Consider the following 18,932-nt stretch of genomic DNA (forward strand, 5'->3'; position numbering starts at 1 on the left):
GGCCGTAATCACGAATAAAGCGACGGTAATACCCTGCGAGGCCGAGAAAACCCCGAACGGCCCGAACAGTCTTGGGCAGCGGCCACGAAAGAACAGCTTTCACCTTGGTGTCATCCATAGCAACCCCCTGTGCTGAAATAACATGTCCCAGATAACCAACAGATGTTTCGCCAAAGGAGCATTTAGATTTCTTAAGAAAGAGAGCATGCTGCTGTAATGCTTCAAAGACGGCTCGGAGGTGCAGCAAGTGCTCGGCCCATGTAGTACTGTAAATTAATATATCATCAAAAAATACGAGGACGAACTTGCGTAGGAAGGGCTTCAGTACCGAATTCATTAGTGCTTGAAAGGTTGCTGGAGCATTCGTCAGGCCGAACGGCATGACTAAGAATTCAAATAATCCTTGATGTGTACGGAATGCTGTTTTCTCTATATCAGCAGGGACCATGCGCACTTGATAATACCCCGAACGGAGGTCCAGCTTAGTAAAGAATTTGGCGCCCCAAAGTTCGTCCAACAGCTCCTCAACCACTGGGATAGGAAATTTATCCTTCACTGTCCAGGAATTTAGGGCGTGATAATCAATGCATAACCGCCATGAGCCATCCGCTTTGCGTACCAATAGGGCTGGTGAAGAAAAAGCCGAGGAACTGAAACGGATGATGCCTTGGCGAAGGAGGTCTGCACAGTGCTTCTCAAGCTCGTCCTTCTGGAGATGAGCATATCTATATGGCCTCACTGCCACCGCTTCCGAGCCAGGTTTGAGCCTGATCCTGTGCTCAATGGATCGTTTGGGTGGCATCCCGTGCGGCTCTCTAAACAGGCCCTCAAACTCAAGCAATAACTCTGGTAAAAGTTGCCCTGTTGCTGGTGTAATTGCCCTGAAAGAGGCCTCGGCTTGTCTGTCGATGCCGCACCAAAGTATGAGTTTATCTGCCACCCGGAATCCAAATGTTTGCTCCCTGAAGTTCCACTGAATATCACCCAAGAGACTCATCCAGCTAACTCCGATTACCATGTCCAACGATCCCATAGGCAGCGAGTGAGCATCAAACCAAAAATAATCACCGCCAACCATACCACGTACCTCTGCGAGCTGCCCCGGGCTGCGAACATGATCTCCATTGCCAACTGTGACATTTATAGCGCCGCTAGTGTACAAAGGAATGCCCAGTTCCTCAGCAACTCGTGTGTTAATAAAATTCTTGGAGGAACCTGAATCAAGGAGTGCTGTAAGCCTGCGACGACCAAGGAACACCCAAACTTTCATGGTCGGTATCTCTGAAGAATAGATGCCTGTCAATGCATGCAAGGAGATGCAAGGTGTTGTCCCAGCATCAGTTTGGGAAGATGGCGGAGCATAAAGGAAGGTCATCTCTGCGGCCTCCAATTCCTCCGAGGTATCCTCCACGTCTGTGTCGTCCGATATAATTTCAAGGACTGCTAGGTGCTTGCAGTGGTGACCAGCAAAGAATTTTTCCGGACAGTTGAAACACAGTCCCTCAGCGCGGCGCTGGGCCATCTCCGCAGCTGTGAGTTGACGTCGAGGAAGCGCTGCGTTGCGTGTAACTGCTGCCGTGTGAACGCCCCCAGGTTGAGGTCCTGTAGCCGGACCTGCGTACACACCGGCTGGTTGGGCGCCTTGTGCATTGGTCCCCGATGCTCCTTGTTGGCCCATGGATCGAAACGGAGGGCGGCTGCCCTGTCTCTGCGGTGCCGGTTCAATGGCCAAACGTTGCTCGTAGGCACGGGCGTAGCGAATGGCGTCGTCGAGAGTCACCGGAGACTGGATGGCCACATCTGTTCGCAAGGGGTTGGTGAGGCCTGCGATGAAGAGCTGGAATTGCTGACATTCTGAGAGCTCCACCTCTCGGCAAGCAAGGGACACGAACTGTTTTGCATAGTTCTCCACCGTGCCGTCACGGCGCAAGAGGGCGAGCTTTCCCAGAGGGGATCCGTCATGGCCGGTCCAAAGTGGCGGTTCAGCAATTGACAGAAGCGGCGCCAATCAGGTTCGCCATGAAGCGTTTCAAGCCGGTAGTACCAAAGTTGGGCAGCATCAGTCATGTGCAGCGAGGCCATCCAAACCTTCTTGTGCTCCAGTGTGTTGTGGCCGCGAAAATACAGATCGCAGCGATTAATCCATGACAGCGGATCAGTGGAGCCATCATAAGATGGGAACACCATCTTGGGCTTGAGAAAAGAATGATCATCTTCCATAGGATCCAGCCGAGGACCCGCAGATCGCAGCTGTGGCGGTGGGCGCGGGAAGTTCGGTAGCGGCGGCGGTGGCGGCGGCGGGAAGGGGTGTTGAGGTCTTGGCCCTAGCACGCCATCATCCTTCTGGGTCTCCTTGAAAAAGGATCCCTCATCGCCTTGTGAGCTTGGACCAGATGAACGATCCCCCAATTCCATACGCTTCACTGCAACGCTAACAGATTGGAGTTGATCGCCGGCTTGCTTCATTGCTGTCTGCAGAGCATCCATGGAGGTGGGCAGGGCCACCAAGGAGGCAACACTGGGAACCAACGGTGCAAGAGCAGACACCGTGGTATCCATCTTCTCCATCAGGGTCTTGAGGTCATCCACGAACTTCTGGAGGTCATCCATGGCGGCTGAAGAACCTGAGCAATCTGATACCAGGTTGTTATGGTCGTGGATGGATGTGGCTGAATTGGAGGGAGGAACGTGGCGCAGGCTGTAATCGTGGTGGGTTGCAAGGCGAGGTCCGGGACCTCGGCGAGTTGGCGCCGTCGGAGACGTCGCCGATAACAGAGAGGAGGCAGGGGAAACAGAGAGACGAGATGGGGGAAACTAGATAAATCTTATTGCCTGCCAATCCTGGTGTTACACGAGTTGTATATATATCCTAGCATGGCTCTGTAACAAGAATATAGAAATATATCTAAACTGACTCCTAACATACCTCACGATCAGAACCGCCCACGCTTGATTTCAGCCACTTTTCTCAGTTTGCCCTGCTAGCTTCTTCTTGGCACGGCGCTGATAGACCCTTCCGGTCATAACATCTCTCCCCCCCTGGAGCAACAGCTCATCCTCGAGCTGGAAATCAGGATACAAGCGCCTAAAATCATCCAGTGAAACCCACGCAGCAGCAGCCTCCTGATCTTCCCATTGAACGAGAACCTCATATTGTCCACGAGCTAAGCGGCCCTTCAACACCTTGGCCGGACGAGGGCAAGCGCGGCCATTCTAGACTGGCGGTAATGCCGGGGGGAGCTTCTGGTGGACTCCCGTGAAAAGGTTTGAGAAGACCAACATGAAAGACGTTATGTAGACGTGCTGCCGGCGGCAACTCCAGCCGATAGGCCACATCACCAATCTTCTCAAGGATCTTGTATGGTCCAAAGTATCTCGGACCCAGTTTGCCTCTGCCGTGCACATTAAGTGATGCCATGGGCCTATGCAAGAAACGTAGCCATACCCATTGCCCAACTTCAAAAACGAGCTCCCGGTGCTTCTTATCATACTGGTGCTTGGAATACTGTTGTGCTTGCTCCAAGCGATCCCGAACTTCCGCCAAAAATTCATCCCTCTCCAATAGCTGCTGTTCTACCGCCGGCAACCGTGCCTCGCCGGGTTCATAAGCTCGAAGGACTGGAGGATCCCGGCCATATACCACCTTGAATGGAGAGGTCTTCAGAGAGGCTTGATAGGACGAGTTATAGCAAAACTCAGCCCAAGGAAGCCAGCGGATCCACTGACGGGGTCAATTGGAGGGAGGAACGTGGCGCAGGCTGTAATCGTGGTGGGTTGCAAGGCGAGGTCCGGGACCTCGGCGAGTTGGCGCCGTCGGAGACGTCGCCGATAACAGAGAGGAGGCAGGGGAAACAGAGAGACGAGATGGGGGAAACTAGATAAATCTTATTGCCTGCCAATCCTGGTGTTACACGAGTTGTATATATATCCTAGCATGACTCTGTAACAAGAATATAGAAGTATATCTAAACTGACTCCTATTGGAAATATATCTAAACTGACTCCTAACAGACCTCACGATCAGAACCGCCCACGCTTGATTTAGCCACTTTTCTCGGTTTGCCCTGCTAGCTTCTTCTTGGCACGGCGCTGATAGACCCTTCCGGTCATAACAGCTGGATGCAACAGCAACCTTAAGGCCGGCATTTTTGCACTGTGCAACAAAGCAGACCTTTTAGTTTTACTACTTATTAGACTAAAAAATATTTTAATTAATTTTGCTGCAAATACCTCCATGATGAGCTCCAATGCCCCAGGAAAACCAATGCCAGAATTTGGCTTTGCATACTGCAGACGAAAACAAAGCTTTTAACTATGCTGTGATCCAATACCGATAAAAAAAATGATAAAAGAGGTTGCACTGACAATCTAACCTTGTCAAGATATATCTCAAAAAATCTCTTTTTGGCACTTTCGGGATTGAAATCTTTTACTCCTTTTACTCTTGCGACACCTCCAAGGAAATTCGCCTCACCTAAGCCAATATATCCACATTGAGAGCACAATACCAAAAAAGAAAAATCTGAAGGTTCGGATATATGTTTTTCCCAAACACACAGGAGAGGTTCAGGTATATTTTTGCACTTCTAAGAATCTGAGATAATGTGATGGGATGGGTGAACCATGGGATTGTTTTTTTTTTGGCAGGGTCATCCGACTATGGAAAGGTAGTTAAAGGCATGACAGCTCATGATGACTATTATCGACATGCCACACACTAGCAACCACCACCACTACTACTACCTAGGATCAGATGCAATGTTGGATATGAGCATAACCAAATTATTGAACTTAGTATTAATTAACTTGGGAGGTGCAGAACTTTCTAGGATTCTAACATTAGGCATGGGCAGAGCTACATTGATTTTTTTTCCCAAACAATCATGTATCTGTGAAGTATGCATATATGAATAGCTTATATTAGGCCATATTCTTTGTTCTCTGAATTAGAAATCAGCCCAATACAACCTTAGGCTCCCTCCCTCCCTCCCTCTCACCTCTCCCTCAGGCCTGTCTCCTCACCTGTCCCATCCTGATTCCTAAATCCCAAGCCCAAACCCTGTCGGCTGTCGCAAGAGGACGCCTGCGGTGGCGCGGTCATCAGTGGTTGCCGCGAGGATGAGGGACGGACCAGCTGTAAGTTGGCCGAGCCGCGCGCCAACTTGGTACATCTCTGAGACAATATGGTTCAGTTTATGGCAAACGTAAAAGCTTATCTGAACAAGCCAAGTACCCAATTTTAGATAGGAGGAAACAACGATTTAGCTAACCTTGTGTAGTTTGAACATTGGAATGCTCCTTTAGCACATTAGGGTGGACTTGTGACTCAAATATGGAATTGGACAATTCCCATTTGTACAAATCAACAATAGACTTGGCTAATCAGGTTTTTCACCTAATTATATATACATATAAAGTTCGTCATTGAAGATAAACAGTTTGTATCTTTAATTGTTGATATTGTGAATTTGCTGTATTTTTTATTGCACTATTTTTCTAGAAAGTGGGAATACCCAACTACAAAATCCTAGCTCCGCCAACTGACATTAGGACGTAGTTATTCTGATGCAAAGCATGTGACCATAAACGTGGTGGGCTGTAACGAGCATTCTGATGCACCAATCTGTTTACTTGTTTAGAGTTCCTAAATAGTTTGGACGGGCATATTGAGCTCGCAAACATTCTAGTTACGGTAGTATCACGACAGTTTTGTGCAGGAGCATTCCAGTCAAGCAGCATACACAAAGCACGGAAATATTGGGGACGCGAGCATAGGATGCTACTGTCGCAAGTCGTGGGTAGTCCCAGTAAGGGAGGAAACAATGCACGGGCGCTATTGGCGGGATACCCATTGATAGTAGGACTCGGCAGATAGCTAACACTTACCAGTGCCCATGAAAGGGACGAAATCATCCACGGTGACCTCGACGCCCATCTCCGCGAAGACGTCGACGCCGGCCTGCCGCGAGGGCTCCTCGCTGTTGCAGAGCACGCCGTCCATGTCAAAGAGCACAGCGGAGACCTTCCCCCAGGCCGGCCCCTCCGCCACCTCCGTCCGCGGAGATGGGGACGGCGCGGAGGCGGCTGCGGGGCGATGACGACACCGCGCCGCCCGCGTCGCTGCCTCGCTGGAGCTGCATAGCCGTCGATAGGGGCTTCGGGAGGAGGAGCGGGCGGGGAGGCGGCGCCTGGGAGAAGGGAGGGTAGTGGCGGGAAGCGAGGAGGCGCTGGAGGGTTCCAGATGAAGACGCGAGGTGCCGCGCCATGGCTGCTGCTTGGCTTGGGTGGGGAGCGTGCGGTGGCGGGGCGGCGGGTCGTGGGCGATGGTTTTTGTGGAGGGACACGTCTCGTTGGCTCGTGGCTCCGCCGCGGCGCACGAGTAGAGCGGATGGGTACGCTGCTACTCGCGCTTGTCCTGTGGCGGACACGTTGGCCCCGTGTGTTGCCTTATCTAGCCGTGACCATCTCCAATCACATAAAAGAAAGACGTTCCAGATGAAATCACAAATCAGAAATGCGACCGACTGACCGGCAATAAAGAACTCTCCCGCACTGTTCTCATTTGATACTCCTATTTTAAAAATTCAAATATTCACAAATAATATAAATAATCGTTCTATTTGCTATTAGGCCAGCCTCCGTGCTAGTGTCATAAGAGTGTCATAGTCATTAAAAGTTATAACATCAGCACAATTGCTGACATGACAACAAAGTTAAGAGAAGAGAAAGATGACCTGAATCATCACCATGACCCTCTCATGGCACGGTTGCCAAGTCTTGACATGGAGATGACACTCCCCACTGAGGCCGGTCTTCGTTGAGTCATGGCATATTTGATGACACAACTATTGTATTATTTAATATTATAAGTTGTCTATAAAATTGTGCCATGACACTATGCATCGAGAGTGACTATGTCATTACAGTGTCAAACTGATGTGGTACTCTTGGTAATTGTGCCATGATATTTTCCACTGAGACTGGCATTACGGTAGGCTATAGCAATAAATAGCACTAGTAACGAGGAATTCCTAGTTAAAATATTAGGTCAATCTAAATAGAAATGTCATCGACACAGTTATCAAAACCATAAACTAAGCAATCGAGCTAGAGAAGTGTCATAGTGATGACACTCATGTGTCATCACCATGGCACTTCTCATCGTCTCTCTTCATAAAAAAAATTATCATATTAGCAAATTTAATGCTCAAGACACTGCTATGATACTTCCATTGATACTGGCCTTAGATCAGTTCGCAGTGGGAGTGTCATTGACACAGTTACCCAAACCATAAACTAGATAATTGAGTCGGAAGAGTGTTAGGCCAGTCTCAGTGCACAGTTTCAAAACACGGTTACCTAAATTGGGAACTAAATAACTGTGCCAGATGAGTTTCATGTTGATCCTCACATCCCATGAAATTTCATCATTTTCTCTTTTTATCATGTCAGCAAATTTAATAATATTTAATGCCATAAAATCCTCTATAAAAATTCCATTGAGACTGTTTTTATGATGATGACACTACTCTTACATTCCATGACATTTTCCATCCTCTCTCTTAACAAAATCTTTGTCATGTCAGCAAATTTAATACTCATGATACTACAATAACATTTCCACTGAGACTGACTTTATAGGAACAACCAGAAAATTTGTCCTACATTTATTATATGATAATGTTGTGTTCCCTACTCTCTCTGTTCCAAGAAACAAGTCATTCTAGAAATTTTAGGACCAATTAACAAGAAGTTAACATGACCATGTTTGCCTAATGTAGGGAGGGAGTCCTTTTCTGTCTTGAGGGTTTTATTTGAAATTCAAATTGAATATTTATTACTCATATTTTGGCACTAATTGATTTTTGCATGCACATGCACTTTCTAAATAGAATAGATAACTTATTTTTTAGAACAAATTTTAAATTCTAGAGTGACTTCATTTGGAAAGGGATGAGTAGATCATTATGTTAAGATGCAATAGAACTATGAAAAAAGAATGGAGGGGTGAAATGGCATATAGGCTAATGGTTACAAGAACCTCGGTATCATGTAGGTCCTAAATTCGTCTTCTCATGGGAGTGAATTTTCTATAATTTAACAATATTTTGCTTTTCATGATAATTGACGTTCCCGTTAACAATGAGACAATTATAGTCACTTGGTCAATCTCGAGAATTTATCGTATTAGTCTTCACATATGCTTATAAGGGTAGGATTTGCGGGATTCTTCATAGGGGTAAATGTGTGTGCGTTATCAGTGTCTGAATTATGTAATCTAAGAAAAAGGAACAGAAGGAGTATACCAAAAGTTAGGAAAAAGAGACGAATAATAGAGCGAGACCATCAGCAAGAAGGAATATATATCCACTTTGTTCGTTTCGTTGTGGCTGGTGGCTGGTGCTGATTTGTTATTAGAAAAAAGTACTGCTGGCTGGCTGACTGGTGACTAGTGTTGATTTGATATTAGAGAAAAGCACTACTGACTAGGGATGGCAACGGGTATATACCCGACGGGTAGTGGCCACCCATACCCGTACCCGCTAGGATTAAATTTTACCCGTCGGGTTACCCGTCCCCGCGTACGGGTAAGAAAATGATTCCATACCCGTACCCGCGCGGGTATTTTTTACCCGACGGGTAACCCGCACCCGAAATCATACCCGAGTACTACATGTAAATATTAGACATTCACATGAAAAATAAATCATTACAAGCTTCATTGCAACAAGTTAATGGATCATATGGGTTAACATGAGTTAGAGAGGGTTCAACAATATATATACTAGGAGGGTTTAATTGGATTTGAGCTAAATTCATAGGTCATATGGGCTAAAATGAGTTAGGCACTTAAGCTCATTTGTTTTTTTCTGCGGGTATTTCTTACCCGCGGGTAGGCGAGTATGGGTAGTGTAAACCCACACTCGTACCCGCCATACCCGATGGGTATAGGATTTTTTCCAATAATATACCCGCGGGTAGAAAAATCATTTCATACCCGCTTTCTTATCGGGTAAAACCCGTCGGGTACTCGGGTTTCGGGTATGAAAGTGCATCTAGGCCCCTAGTGTGTTTTGGTGGATTGATTGGCACCACAATTAAAGGACTAATCATCTTGTTGAGTATATGAGCAGAAATTGATTATCATATTTGTTATGTCTGCGATGAAATGTATCAATGTTCAAGACAAAACTCATATGACAAGATGAATGCAACGACATGATCTAGTATGAGAATGATAACAAGCAATGAGTATTGTGTGAATTGGGATATGTGTTATTGATGAAGAATTCACTCCCATATCTAAATGAAGCTTGTTGAAGTATGTGGTACTCAAAATGACAAGTCAAGGTATTGAGAATGAGACAAGGTTGTATGCTTATGAATAGTCTCATATATTGGAAAAATTGTCATAAGAATTGCAAGTGATATTTGATGATCAAGCAAGTATGAAAGAAATGGTTTTCATTATAATGTAAAAATCAATGTGAGTTCAAGAGGGCTCTTGAGAATAAATGGATGGGATCGAAAGACGAGTTTCTAGAGGCTATGTAAGCAAAGGCTTGGCATGAGCAAGGAAACCGATAATGATCAAGTCCAAGAATTCTAAGAGACAAGGAGAATTTCACGTTGTGAAGCATTATTCATTAGAAGAAGAAAAATAGCTTGAGGATCAAAATGGATTTCATTGTAAGTTAAATGTGATACAAGCCTACATGAAGCTATATGTGATGCAAGGATGAAGAGTTGGAATTCGGGAATGGGTTTTTAGGTACTAAGGTTGGAGAAAGGCAATTGTGGTTGTGCCGAGGAACCAATGCTAGGGCGACGAAACGTTCTTTGGGTTCAACTTGAAGAATCTTGGTCATGTGTGGTGTTCATGTTGGCAATTATCAATCTTTCTAGAATCTTATTGTGAAGACGGTGATTTGAACTAGAAGTTGATTTCATTCAAGGATAAAGGTTCAAGGTCACTAGCTCAAGAAAGATGTGCTCAAAGTAAAGAAGCCAAGTTGAATGCACACCTCAGATTGTGATTGATCAACACACGGCATAGGATGAAAAAGAGAAGCTCAAGAAGTTGAAATGTTATTTATCTTTGATCTTGAGTTTAGGTATGCCATACTATCAAGAGGGATGCATCACAATGGTCTTTAATTTAGTCTCAATGCTCAAGTAACCCATGTGAGTTGAGAGAGACACAAAAGCCTCACGTACACATTTTAACATTGCTGTCAGGGCAAATCTGGAAGTTCCGTATTTGGCACACGTGGCACTAACGGCTAGTTGGTTTGAAAACCCGGAGGTTCCGGGTTTTAGAATCCGGAAGTTCCGGGTTCTAACTGTCACATAACGGCTAGTTTTGTTGGGACCGGCTATTTATACCCCTTAGCCCCCTCCTTGGAGGGTTGCTGTTCCAGGCTCTATTCTATTCATTGCTGGTCGTCCCAAGAAACTTGGTAGCCATAGTTGAGCTCTCCCCAACCTCTCTTTGTGAGATTGCGTGATTAGTGTATATCCGTGAGTTGGGTTGAGAGAGTGAATGCTTGAGAGCACTAGAGAGCACAACAAACCTTGAGCACTTGAGATTAGCCGTGATTTGTGTGATTCGCATTTGTTACTCTTGGAGGTGAAGCCTCCTAGATGGCTATGCGTCGCCGGTTAGCTCCCAAGGATTGTGGTGAGCAGCGGCAAGTTTGTTGCAGCACCGATCTTGTGCCACGAGGGCGCATGGTCATATAGTGGAAGGTGGAAATATCTTGACCTTGGGGTCGATATAAGCTTCCTCAACGGAGACTAGGATTCACACGTGGGTTCACGAGGTGAATCTGAACTTCTGTAAAACAAATCCTTGTGTTAATTGCATTTACATTTGTTTTGTGGATTTGAGGAGCTCTCCATTAGACACTTGTGTCTTGGAGATATTGTTGTTTCATATGTGCAGGATCTGCGTGAACCTGCTCAAGAAATTTTTCTGAGCAGACTCTACAATTGGAGTTTGAATTTACTTTTATTTACTAGCACTACTCTTATTGTGTTCACTCTGTTCTGAGTGAACTCGGAAGTTCTGGATTGACAAACCCGGAAGTTCCGAGTTCACCTACTGTCTAGCCCAAATCCGGAAGTTCCGGATTTGAAACCCGGAAGTTCCGGGTTTGACAGACAGTCAATTTAATCCGCTGCATTTGAGTGAAAATTTGTATGTGCGCCTATTCACCCCCCTCCAGGCGACATCATGGTCCTCTTAGGGTACCTATTGCCATCCCTACTACTGACTGATTAGCTGACAAGTCAACCGAACAGAGTGATTAATATTTTTGGAGAAGTTTTTCATGCCTGCATATGGCATTTCCGTTGAAAAATGGCCTAACTCCTAGGGCACGGCTCTATGCCTTCCTCCATCCCTGCTTTGGAGTGAAAGGAAAAATATCTTATTTAATTACATTTTCCTTTTATAATTTACCAGCCAGTAGTGTGCAATATGACTAGCTATAGGTAGGAGTAAGTGACAATTAGTAGAGGTTTTATCAAAAAGTCTCAAGAGAACTTTTAGCCTTTAAAGTTTTTGCCGCGCTGCCTCCGAGGTTTCTACTCATAAAAAAAAACTAAACTAGAGGAATACGACAGGAGAGACAGTGCTCTTCACCAAATCACCAGCGGTATCCTTCTCTCGGTTTATATTTTAGTGTTATGTATATGTGTCCAAAAATTGAGGCCCAACAGCCCGATCCGAGGCCCATATTTTTAGCTTGATCCTAGCACGACACGGCTCGATGATTATATAGGCTAATTATAAAATCAATATAATTGCATAAATGAAGACTAATTCGCGAGACAAATCTATTAAACCTAATAAATCTATGATTTGCTCATGTTGTGTTACAGTAAACTAGTAGGGATGCAGGTGCCACATGCACTTGTTTAAAGAACAATTATATTTAGAAATAATTAAATCTCATCAAATAAATACTAAAAAATAAATTTATTTATTAATATCATGGCAATCCACTCTAATCTAATATAAACTAATACATGGGGTCGAATGAAGTTCCGGACTTTTGGTATTTTGGAAATGCTCTTGCTATTTATCGTATGTGTACTCGTCGTATTTCATTGCAGACTTGCATCCCTTTTGAATCCAAATGTGATACATCGTAAAATTTCTTTACAAACGTACCATATATAGCCGAATAAAAAAATTTACAAATCTAGCAATTAAAACTTTATATATGAAAGCACACCGATGCAAATAGAGTTAGACATATACACATTATGAATTCTAGCATATGAAAACATTCCGATATACCATACATATATATATTCAGTCATTACGAATTCTTGCATCTGAAAACATTTCGATATGCCATAAGCACTCACAATCTTCAAGCACTTGACCTAAAGGAAAAATATATGTGATTAGAAGAAGCACAATAACACACAACTATATGAGTGCACAAATGCATGTTACTAAACATGATTATAGAAAATTATCCGTGTCCCTTGTCCGCGTCCATCCATCCTCTACTTGCCATCGCTCCCGCCTCCAACCCCAACCATCCCTTTTCGTCTTCCTCCTTTTACCGGGCTTCGACACTACTCCATCTCAATCCACTTTCTCTACCAGCAGCAAAAGGCCATTTTGCTCAAGAAGGCGTTTTAACTCTTCCAACTGCTACTGGTCAGTGGAGATATTTCCCCATTCCTTCTCCTATCTTCCTCGTGAGATGAGAATAAGTGTGAAAGCTTCGATTTTAGCTAGTGGGGTTCAACCTTGGATGGTCCAGAACCAATCTAGTTCTTACAGGACTTCAATTGCTGACATGATTGAGCTGTTAATTGTCTTGAATTATATAGGTTGCCAAGAAGTGACAACTGACAATGCCACCATAGCATGACGCAAGTGTTACCAATGCTGGATCCCCTAATCAAAAGCGTCCTGACACTTTGCAAGCTGAGAATCACTTTACATAAAAAAATAGTTATGCGCTAATAAGCAAAAAGTTCGGCACTGTCTTGACATTTAGGTCATTAAATAATAAACAATCATTTTCTGATGAATCTTAATATGAAACAAGTGAATTCAGGGCACATCAGCCCTCCATTTCAAGACAGTAACAATGAATCTGGAATAGATGTATTCTCATTTTACACCATGCCAACATGGGCATCATGAGTTAGTAAGTGTTTTGAATAGGTTAGCTGCTAGCAGATTACAGAAACAGCTCCAGGTTTGACTCGCAAAAGGGAGCAAAAACAAGAGGGCATATTCTTATCAATTGGAACAATGCTGATATTCAAAGCCTCAGCAATGTTCACTCCTACAGCACCACTCTGCTCAGATAAATATGTACACTCCCAGCAAAAGAGCCATGAAAGGATTCGCAAGCTAGTTCATCGCAATGCATCATGCTATCTCAAAACATTCGGCTAGCTTTGATGGTTGATGACCTGGTGGCATGGGTGTTGCAAATGGAATGATGTCATGATCATCAACATATACTGCAAGCCTGCAATAATCTTATGAGCCAAGCAAATTACTTTTCTCCGATGCAACTTAAACTGTCAGAACTCTGCAGGACCAGATGAACCAAGCTAAATTAGGAGACTGTGAGAAATGAGATAATGTTTGCAATGAAATCATCTTTCCAGATTTAAGTACCTGAGAGTTTGGAGATAGGAACACGTTCCAAAACCAGAGTGTTTCATCACCAGCACCATTAACAATGGTCTATTGATACCAATAGTGGAAGCCAGTGAGAACAAAATATGCTTGGTATATCAAAACACAACTCGGGACAGGTCATCAGACTCACCTGTCCATCAGGGGAAATAGCTAGATACAATACTTTGTATGTATGGCCTGTCAAGGTGGCAAGCTGCAAATAGCAAAGGGGAATGGGATTGATACAGGCATAACAGGTATAGAATAACTTAATTTCAGAATAAGCTTGCACCATACCTTAGGCATTGTTGGATATCTCCAAACAATTATTTGGTTTTGAGAGTATCCGTGGGTACTAACAAGCTCATTTACATTCTTTGACCACACAAGATTGCAGACCTGTCAAGTCATTTAGCTCCGTCAGTATTTGTAAGCAAACAAGATGTTCAACCCTACCTTGCCCCCAATTCTATACAAACAATTCCTTGCTTTCACAGTGGTTTGAGATATGTCTGTGAACTCCTCAAGAAAATCATTTCCCTGCTGGCCAACATAACAAATTTCTGGAGTGACATAACAGAATGCTATAGGATCATGGGTTACCTTGGATATGTGTACTCCAAGACTTCTATGAGCTCCTGAGCACTTGATGCAAATGAAAACACCAAAAGTCATTGATCTGCAAATATCAAAACCATTTGAGGAGTTAGTAACATGCATTACTCAGGTTGTTCATTGTGGCAATAAGAAAGAAGATATTTCTAGCACGAAAAGATCAGTAACACAAAGCATTATCAAATAGTCACATTGGCCTATATGTGAATAACAAAATGGCTAGGAGGAGATTGGCACCCAAGCAAGATCTAGGAATTGACCTGGTGGAAGCAGGTTGATACATGGCTGCTCACCTATGACCTATGGCCCACTTAGATTTTTTACATTTTTAGCTTTCCAGCTCACGTAAAGCAGAAATAGGAACATGCAATTCAATGCTTCTGTCAAGTGAACCGATATGTGATGTTTTTCAAAATGATGCATAAATGAACATAATTAGAGTTTCATTGGCACTTAAATGGCATCAAACCATGAAATTTAGTAGAACACAACCTTACTTCAGACTCAAATACAACTGCATCTCCTTGTTCAGTACAACGATTCTTGGATTGCGAGTTGTCTAAGATGGTCCAAGGTCTCCAAACCTTCTACCCGCACTTCACTGGAATGTGAAAGCATGTTTCAGGGCATCAATTATTTTTCTTCCAAAATTATATCATGTGATAAATTAATGAATTTTCAGGGGAACGACAACAATCTATGCTGGTTATTACCAGCAAAGCAATTGTTTACAAAACTGTACACTGAAATCAACAAGCTAACCAACCCTTTTAATCAGCATCCTTTTAATCAACAAAAGCCCTTAATATTTATATATATTACCAGCAGAGCCCATGTGTGGCACGCACATGTTTTCATATATTATATTATTCATCTGAAATAAAGATGTTAATTTTCATAAATTATGTATCTAATTTCACACTGAAATAATCAGATCTCCAAGACATTCTGGGCAGTAGTATAACTGCAATGTAGAACAAAAAGTTTAAGTTCAGGTGAGTACTTGAAGTTGCACTCAGAGCTGATAGTATCCCTTAGAAGGAATGCAGCAAGTACCCTTCCCAGCCCAAAAAGAGTTGAATCTGAAGGAAGTTTTTGGTCACTGGAACAACATACTGCCCAGTCTTCACATACTGCCCAGTAAAGCAAACAACTAACATTAAATATCTTACATACCAGAAAATCTTTGCAGAATCACATTATATGCATTGCCCAGTCTTCACATTAAATATGAAAATCTCGTTGAAGCCAAAGAACATAATTGTCAGCTCCATGGAAGATCTACAACATAAGGAAAAAGAGAAATGTGAGTATTTAGGATGCCTTACAGTGTATCTTCTATTTTAGGCTTTGTAATTAAGTGGCAAATAAATGTAGTAAAGGAAAGAAAAAACAATTTGTTGCCATCAGGATGTCCTACAGCTTATATACCTCTAATGCATATCCAGAAAGAACAACTCAGTTACCTTTCAATGGAATGTAAATAGAATTCATTGCATCATGCATCTTTGCTTGTACTGTAATAGAGCTTAAAGGCTTCCTATATTGAAAGAGTGGACTACAGAGGCTGAGCGTTTTGCAGTGAACATGCACATTCATTACAAAGATGTGTTACATACTTATCTTACACATTGAAGGATTGGCAAACACTGGACGTAGCATGCCCATCACATCATGCAATGCAACTGTGTCTATCAAATAATCTTCCTTCTGTGTAGAGTTCTAAAATAGAATAATTCAACATTAAAAAAATAACAAACTTATAAAGAATAGAATGTGCATTACTGACTATCAGTAATTACCTGCATTAGTGCAGTATATCCTAGGAAGTACCGAACACTGTGCTGCTCTGTATCAACAGCAAAAGCCTTTTCCTCGCCCAAGAATCTTGTCAAATGCTCCAGTTGAGCATCTGTATCAACCCAATTATATATTTATATGGAGCACCCATTTTTGGGCATTGGTCACCCAGCATAAAGCTATGCAAACCCTGGCTTGTTTAGCAAAGATGGGATTTCCTTCTCGAATGGGTGGACTCGTTGTAATGATTCTGTATCAATTAAAATGGACTGTCAGAACCATTAAAATCATTGCACCATTTGACATACAATCCTACGAACAATCAGTATTCAATATGCTAGATACGCAAATTTCATATCCGACGGCAAAACTTATGCACTCAACCATCCAGCTTAGCACCGTCGCTACCTTTACATCCCCTTTGCTACTAATTCCTAATTATGGCTCAAGTTTCTCAAGTAAAATAGACAGAAATTGCAGTACAAATATCGAAGTTACTTGCGCCAAGATTTCCAGAGTCCAAACCATGAGAAATAATTACTGCTTCAAATGATATCAGCAACAACCTATAGTCTTATGTTAAGGGCATGGCCTGGAGCCCTCTTGCAAGGCTATAACACTATGGCATTTTTCCAATACGTTCATCACTAAAGTAGCATAAATGAATAAATAGAAGCACACAATAGACCAGCATTTATATACTTATAAATGGGATGTGGTGATCATAGAATGTGCCAACAACAGGAAAAACTGGCCAGAGGCAAACCAAATGAAACATCAAACTTAATCCTGCATGCGTGGCTACAAGAATATGCAATCAGCTCTGCAGGTATTCCCTTGGATTTCCTAGACAAGCTCAGTAGAACCTTGCCCTGAAGTGTTCAACGAAATTCCCCAGCGACAGCAAATCGACATGAAACTGCATTCCTCTAATCCTCTTCTAGCCTCCCGGTGCAAAGAACATAGAGGAAATATCAAAAACCCATGAATTATATGACTAAGCATATCCAAACCTACTATATGCAATAATGATTTCAATCTGCTAAAGGAAGAAAAATATCACTGCCATGTATATATGAACAGATTATAGGCATGGACATATACTCAGATTAATGGAGTGTAGTAATGGAAAGAACAAAAAAGTGAACCAAGAAAACTGATGCTCACCTAGAAACCAATCAGGACCTCAGATCCGGTCCAATCACTGCAAGATTGTGACGAACAAGAGAGAGATTGAAGACATTTGTATCAGTTAACAGGGTTACAGGAATAAGAAATAGAGAGAAAAGACAGGGGATATGAGAGAAGTGGAAGGCAAACTGAGACATCAGCACTGCAAGAATCAAAACGGGAGAGAGAGAGAGAGAGAGGGAGGCGGCTCCGCACAGTTCTTGCGTTGCCGTCTCGTTCGCTGCACCTGGAGGCGGGGCCCAGCATCGGTTGTTCGCAGGGTCACGACGTGTGGCACGACGGCGGCAGGAGCCCGCAGCCGGCGCGTGTCACGGCGGAGCCCGGAGCCCGCCGGAGCCCGCAGCCGGCGCGCGTATCACGAGCCCGCAGTGGGGCACGGTGGCGGCAGGAGCCTGCAACCGGCACGCGCGGGGCACGGCGGCGCCAGGAGCCCGCAGCGGGCACGGCGGTGCTAGGAACCCGCAGCGTGCACCAGGAGGGAATAGGGAACAGGGAGGGGATGCCATCCTGAGCGCAGATGGATGGATAGGGCCAGGGCATGCTTCCGTCGGAGGGGCGGCGGGGAAGGAGAGCTGGGAAGGCAGGAGGCGTGATTGGCGGGCGGAATTGGACGCGGTGCGCGAGCGGGTACGGCGGGCGGGTATGGAGGAGGGCGCGGTGACAAAAGAAAAAAACAGAGATTTAGCCCTAGTTTGGAAGCCACATTCCCCGCCGGGTTCCCTGCGGTTTCCCGGGCCCGAAAAACCCGAGGGGTAAGCTCCCCTGGGCTACCTGTCACGGCGTTTGGAAGCCCATCAGCGCGGAATCGCAGCCCGCTTCCCTGCGTTTTCCACGCGGAAGAAATCCGCGAGGCATGAGGCCGGGAGCCTTTCCCCCGTTCCTCGATCCCTCGCGGGCGCGGCTCTCGACGCCGCCAGCTTCGCTCGCGAGTCACGACGCATCATGGGCGAGACCGCCGCCGCCACCGCCACCGCCTCCCATGCGACCTCCCCCTCCACCGTCGTGTCCTCGAGCGAGACCGCCAACACGCCGCTAGCACCTGCGCCTTCGCAGGTTAGTCCGCCTCCGCCCGCATCTCCTCCCCCAAGTTCGATGCGAATGAGATCCCCGGCGCCGTTGCCGTGGATCCACCCCCCGCCCCCTGCTACGTCGCCTCTGCTGCGCCTCTTTCACGATCCAGTCCCTCTGCCTCTGCTTGGTGAGTCCAGCACCTTCGCTTCCGCCAGCATCTCCTTGCCACTATGGTTTCTCCTCACCTCACACCAATTCTTGTAGATATTGGGGAGGAAGAGCTTCAGACCTGCAGCCACGAGCGGAGGACGGCCTGAGAGATTGGGTCCTAGGCGTGGGCGTGGGCGTTGACTTGTTACTAATTCACCATCTGTGCCATGGTAAAGATTGTTTCAAGATTGAAATGCATTGTCTTGTTTGGTTTTTACTGCACCTGGGCTGGTTCCTCTTTATGATCCCTAAATCTGACTGGATTTAATTTTTGTATTCATGTTCCTGAGTAGTATGGGCAACTCAGCATCTACCATAGTGCATCATCAAAGCGTATGGAGTAGTTAGGGGTCGATTTCTTTGTGCGGAATAAATTCAGACATGAAAAAGAACAGATATATGGAGTCAGCACATCATGTTTTGACATTGATTTTATTTGTGC

The 18,932-nt window shown here is 44.6% G+C and overlaps 2 protein-coding genes across 25 annotated transcripts in view; both read right to left on the bottom strand.

Annotated features, from left to right (window-relative positions):
* LOC120688622 (protein SUPPRESSOR OF QUENCHING 1, chloroplastic-like) overlaps positions 1 to 6,321 on the bottom strand; it is a 35,434-nt gene extending 29,113 nt beyond the window's left edge. For 2 of the 5 annotated variants that reach the window (XM_039971003.1, XM_039971000.1), the window contains exons 1-2: positions 4,374 to 4,480; positions 4,231 to 4,287 (exon numbers count right to left, since the gene is read on the bottom strand). The gene's annotated coding sequence lies outside the window, so the exon portion shown is untranslated. Of the gene's footprint in view, positions 1 to 4,013; positions 4,154 to 4,230; positions 4,294 to 4,373; positions 4,481 to 5,886 lie in introns of those variants that run through there. The other 3 variants (XM_039971005.1, XM_039971004.1, XM_039971006.1) reach the window with 3 other exon arrangements.
* Positions 6,322 to 13,061: 6,740 nt separating this feature from the next.
* On the bottom strand, positions 13,062 to 17,895 carry LOC120690174 (protein FIZZY-RELATED 2-like). Of its 20 annotated transcripts, none has more exons than XR_005681609.1 (11): positions 17,246 to 17,894; positions 16,081 to 16,328; positions 15,745 to 16,000; positions 15,455 to 15,559; positions 15,282 to 15,360; positions 14,771 to 14,879; positions 14,267 to 14,342; positions 13,961 to 14,062; positions 13,815 to 13,877; positions 13,661 to 13,729; positions 13,062 to 13,571 (listed from the first exon to the last, which is right to left on the bottom strand). XR_005681609.1 is itself a non-coding variant. In XM_039972725.1 (11 exons), exons 6-11 carry the CDS (start codon positions 14,796 to 14,798, stop codon positions 13,536 to 13,538), a joined length of 369 nt encoding a protein of 122 aa, XP_039828659.1. In that variant the 5' UTR covers positions 14,799 to 14,879; positions 15,455 to 15,559; positions 15,745 to 16,000; positions 16,081 to 16,328; positions 17,246 to 17,282; positions 17,496 to 17,886; the 3' UTR covers positions 13,062 to 13,535. The 20 variants fall into 20 exon arrangements, 15 of the variants coding, with proteins under 15 accessions (XP_039828659.1, XP_039828661.1, XP_039828670.1 ...); XM_039972725.1 differs by lacking the exon at positions 15,282 to 15,360 and having other exon boundaries at positions 14,776 to 14,879; positions 17,246 to 17,282; positions 17,496 to 17,886; XM_039972727.1 differs by lacking the exon at positions 15,282 to 15,360 and having other exon boundaries at positions 14,776 to 14,879; positions 17,246 to 17,282; positions 17,465 to 17,886.
* Between the last annotated feature and the right edge of the window lie 1,037 nt (positions 17,896 to 18,932).

The sequence above is a fragment of the Panicum virgatum genome, chromosome 9N (genome assembly GCF_016808335.1).
Source record: "Panicum virgatum strain AP13 chromosome 9N, P.virgatum_v5, whole genome shotgun sequence".
NCBI classification, from domain to species: domain Eukaryota; kingdom Viridiplantae; phylum Streptophyta; class Magnoliopsida; order Poales; family Poaceae; genus Panicum; species Panicum virgatum.

Excerpts from the sequence above, each read along its gene's own strand:
- LOC120690174 (XM_039972725.1), bottom strand. The coding sequence starts at position 14,798 with ATGCAGTTGTATTTGAGTCTGAA. Across the intron at positions 14,343-14,775 it reads CAGTTGTATTTGAGTCTGAA|ATCAATGACTTTTGGTGTTT; the intron begins GTAAGGTTGTGT and ends TGATATTTGCAG. Across the intron at positions 13,572-13,660 it reads TCCTATCTCCAAACTCTCAG|AGTTCTGACAGTTTAAGTTG; the intron begins GTACTTAAATCT and ends CTGGTCCTGCAG.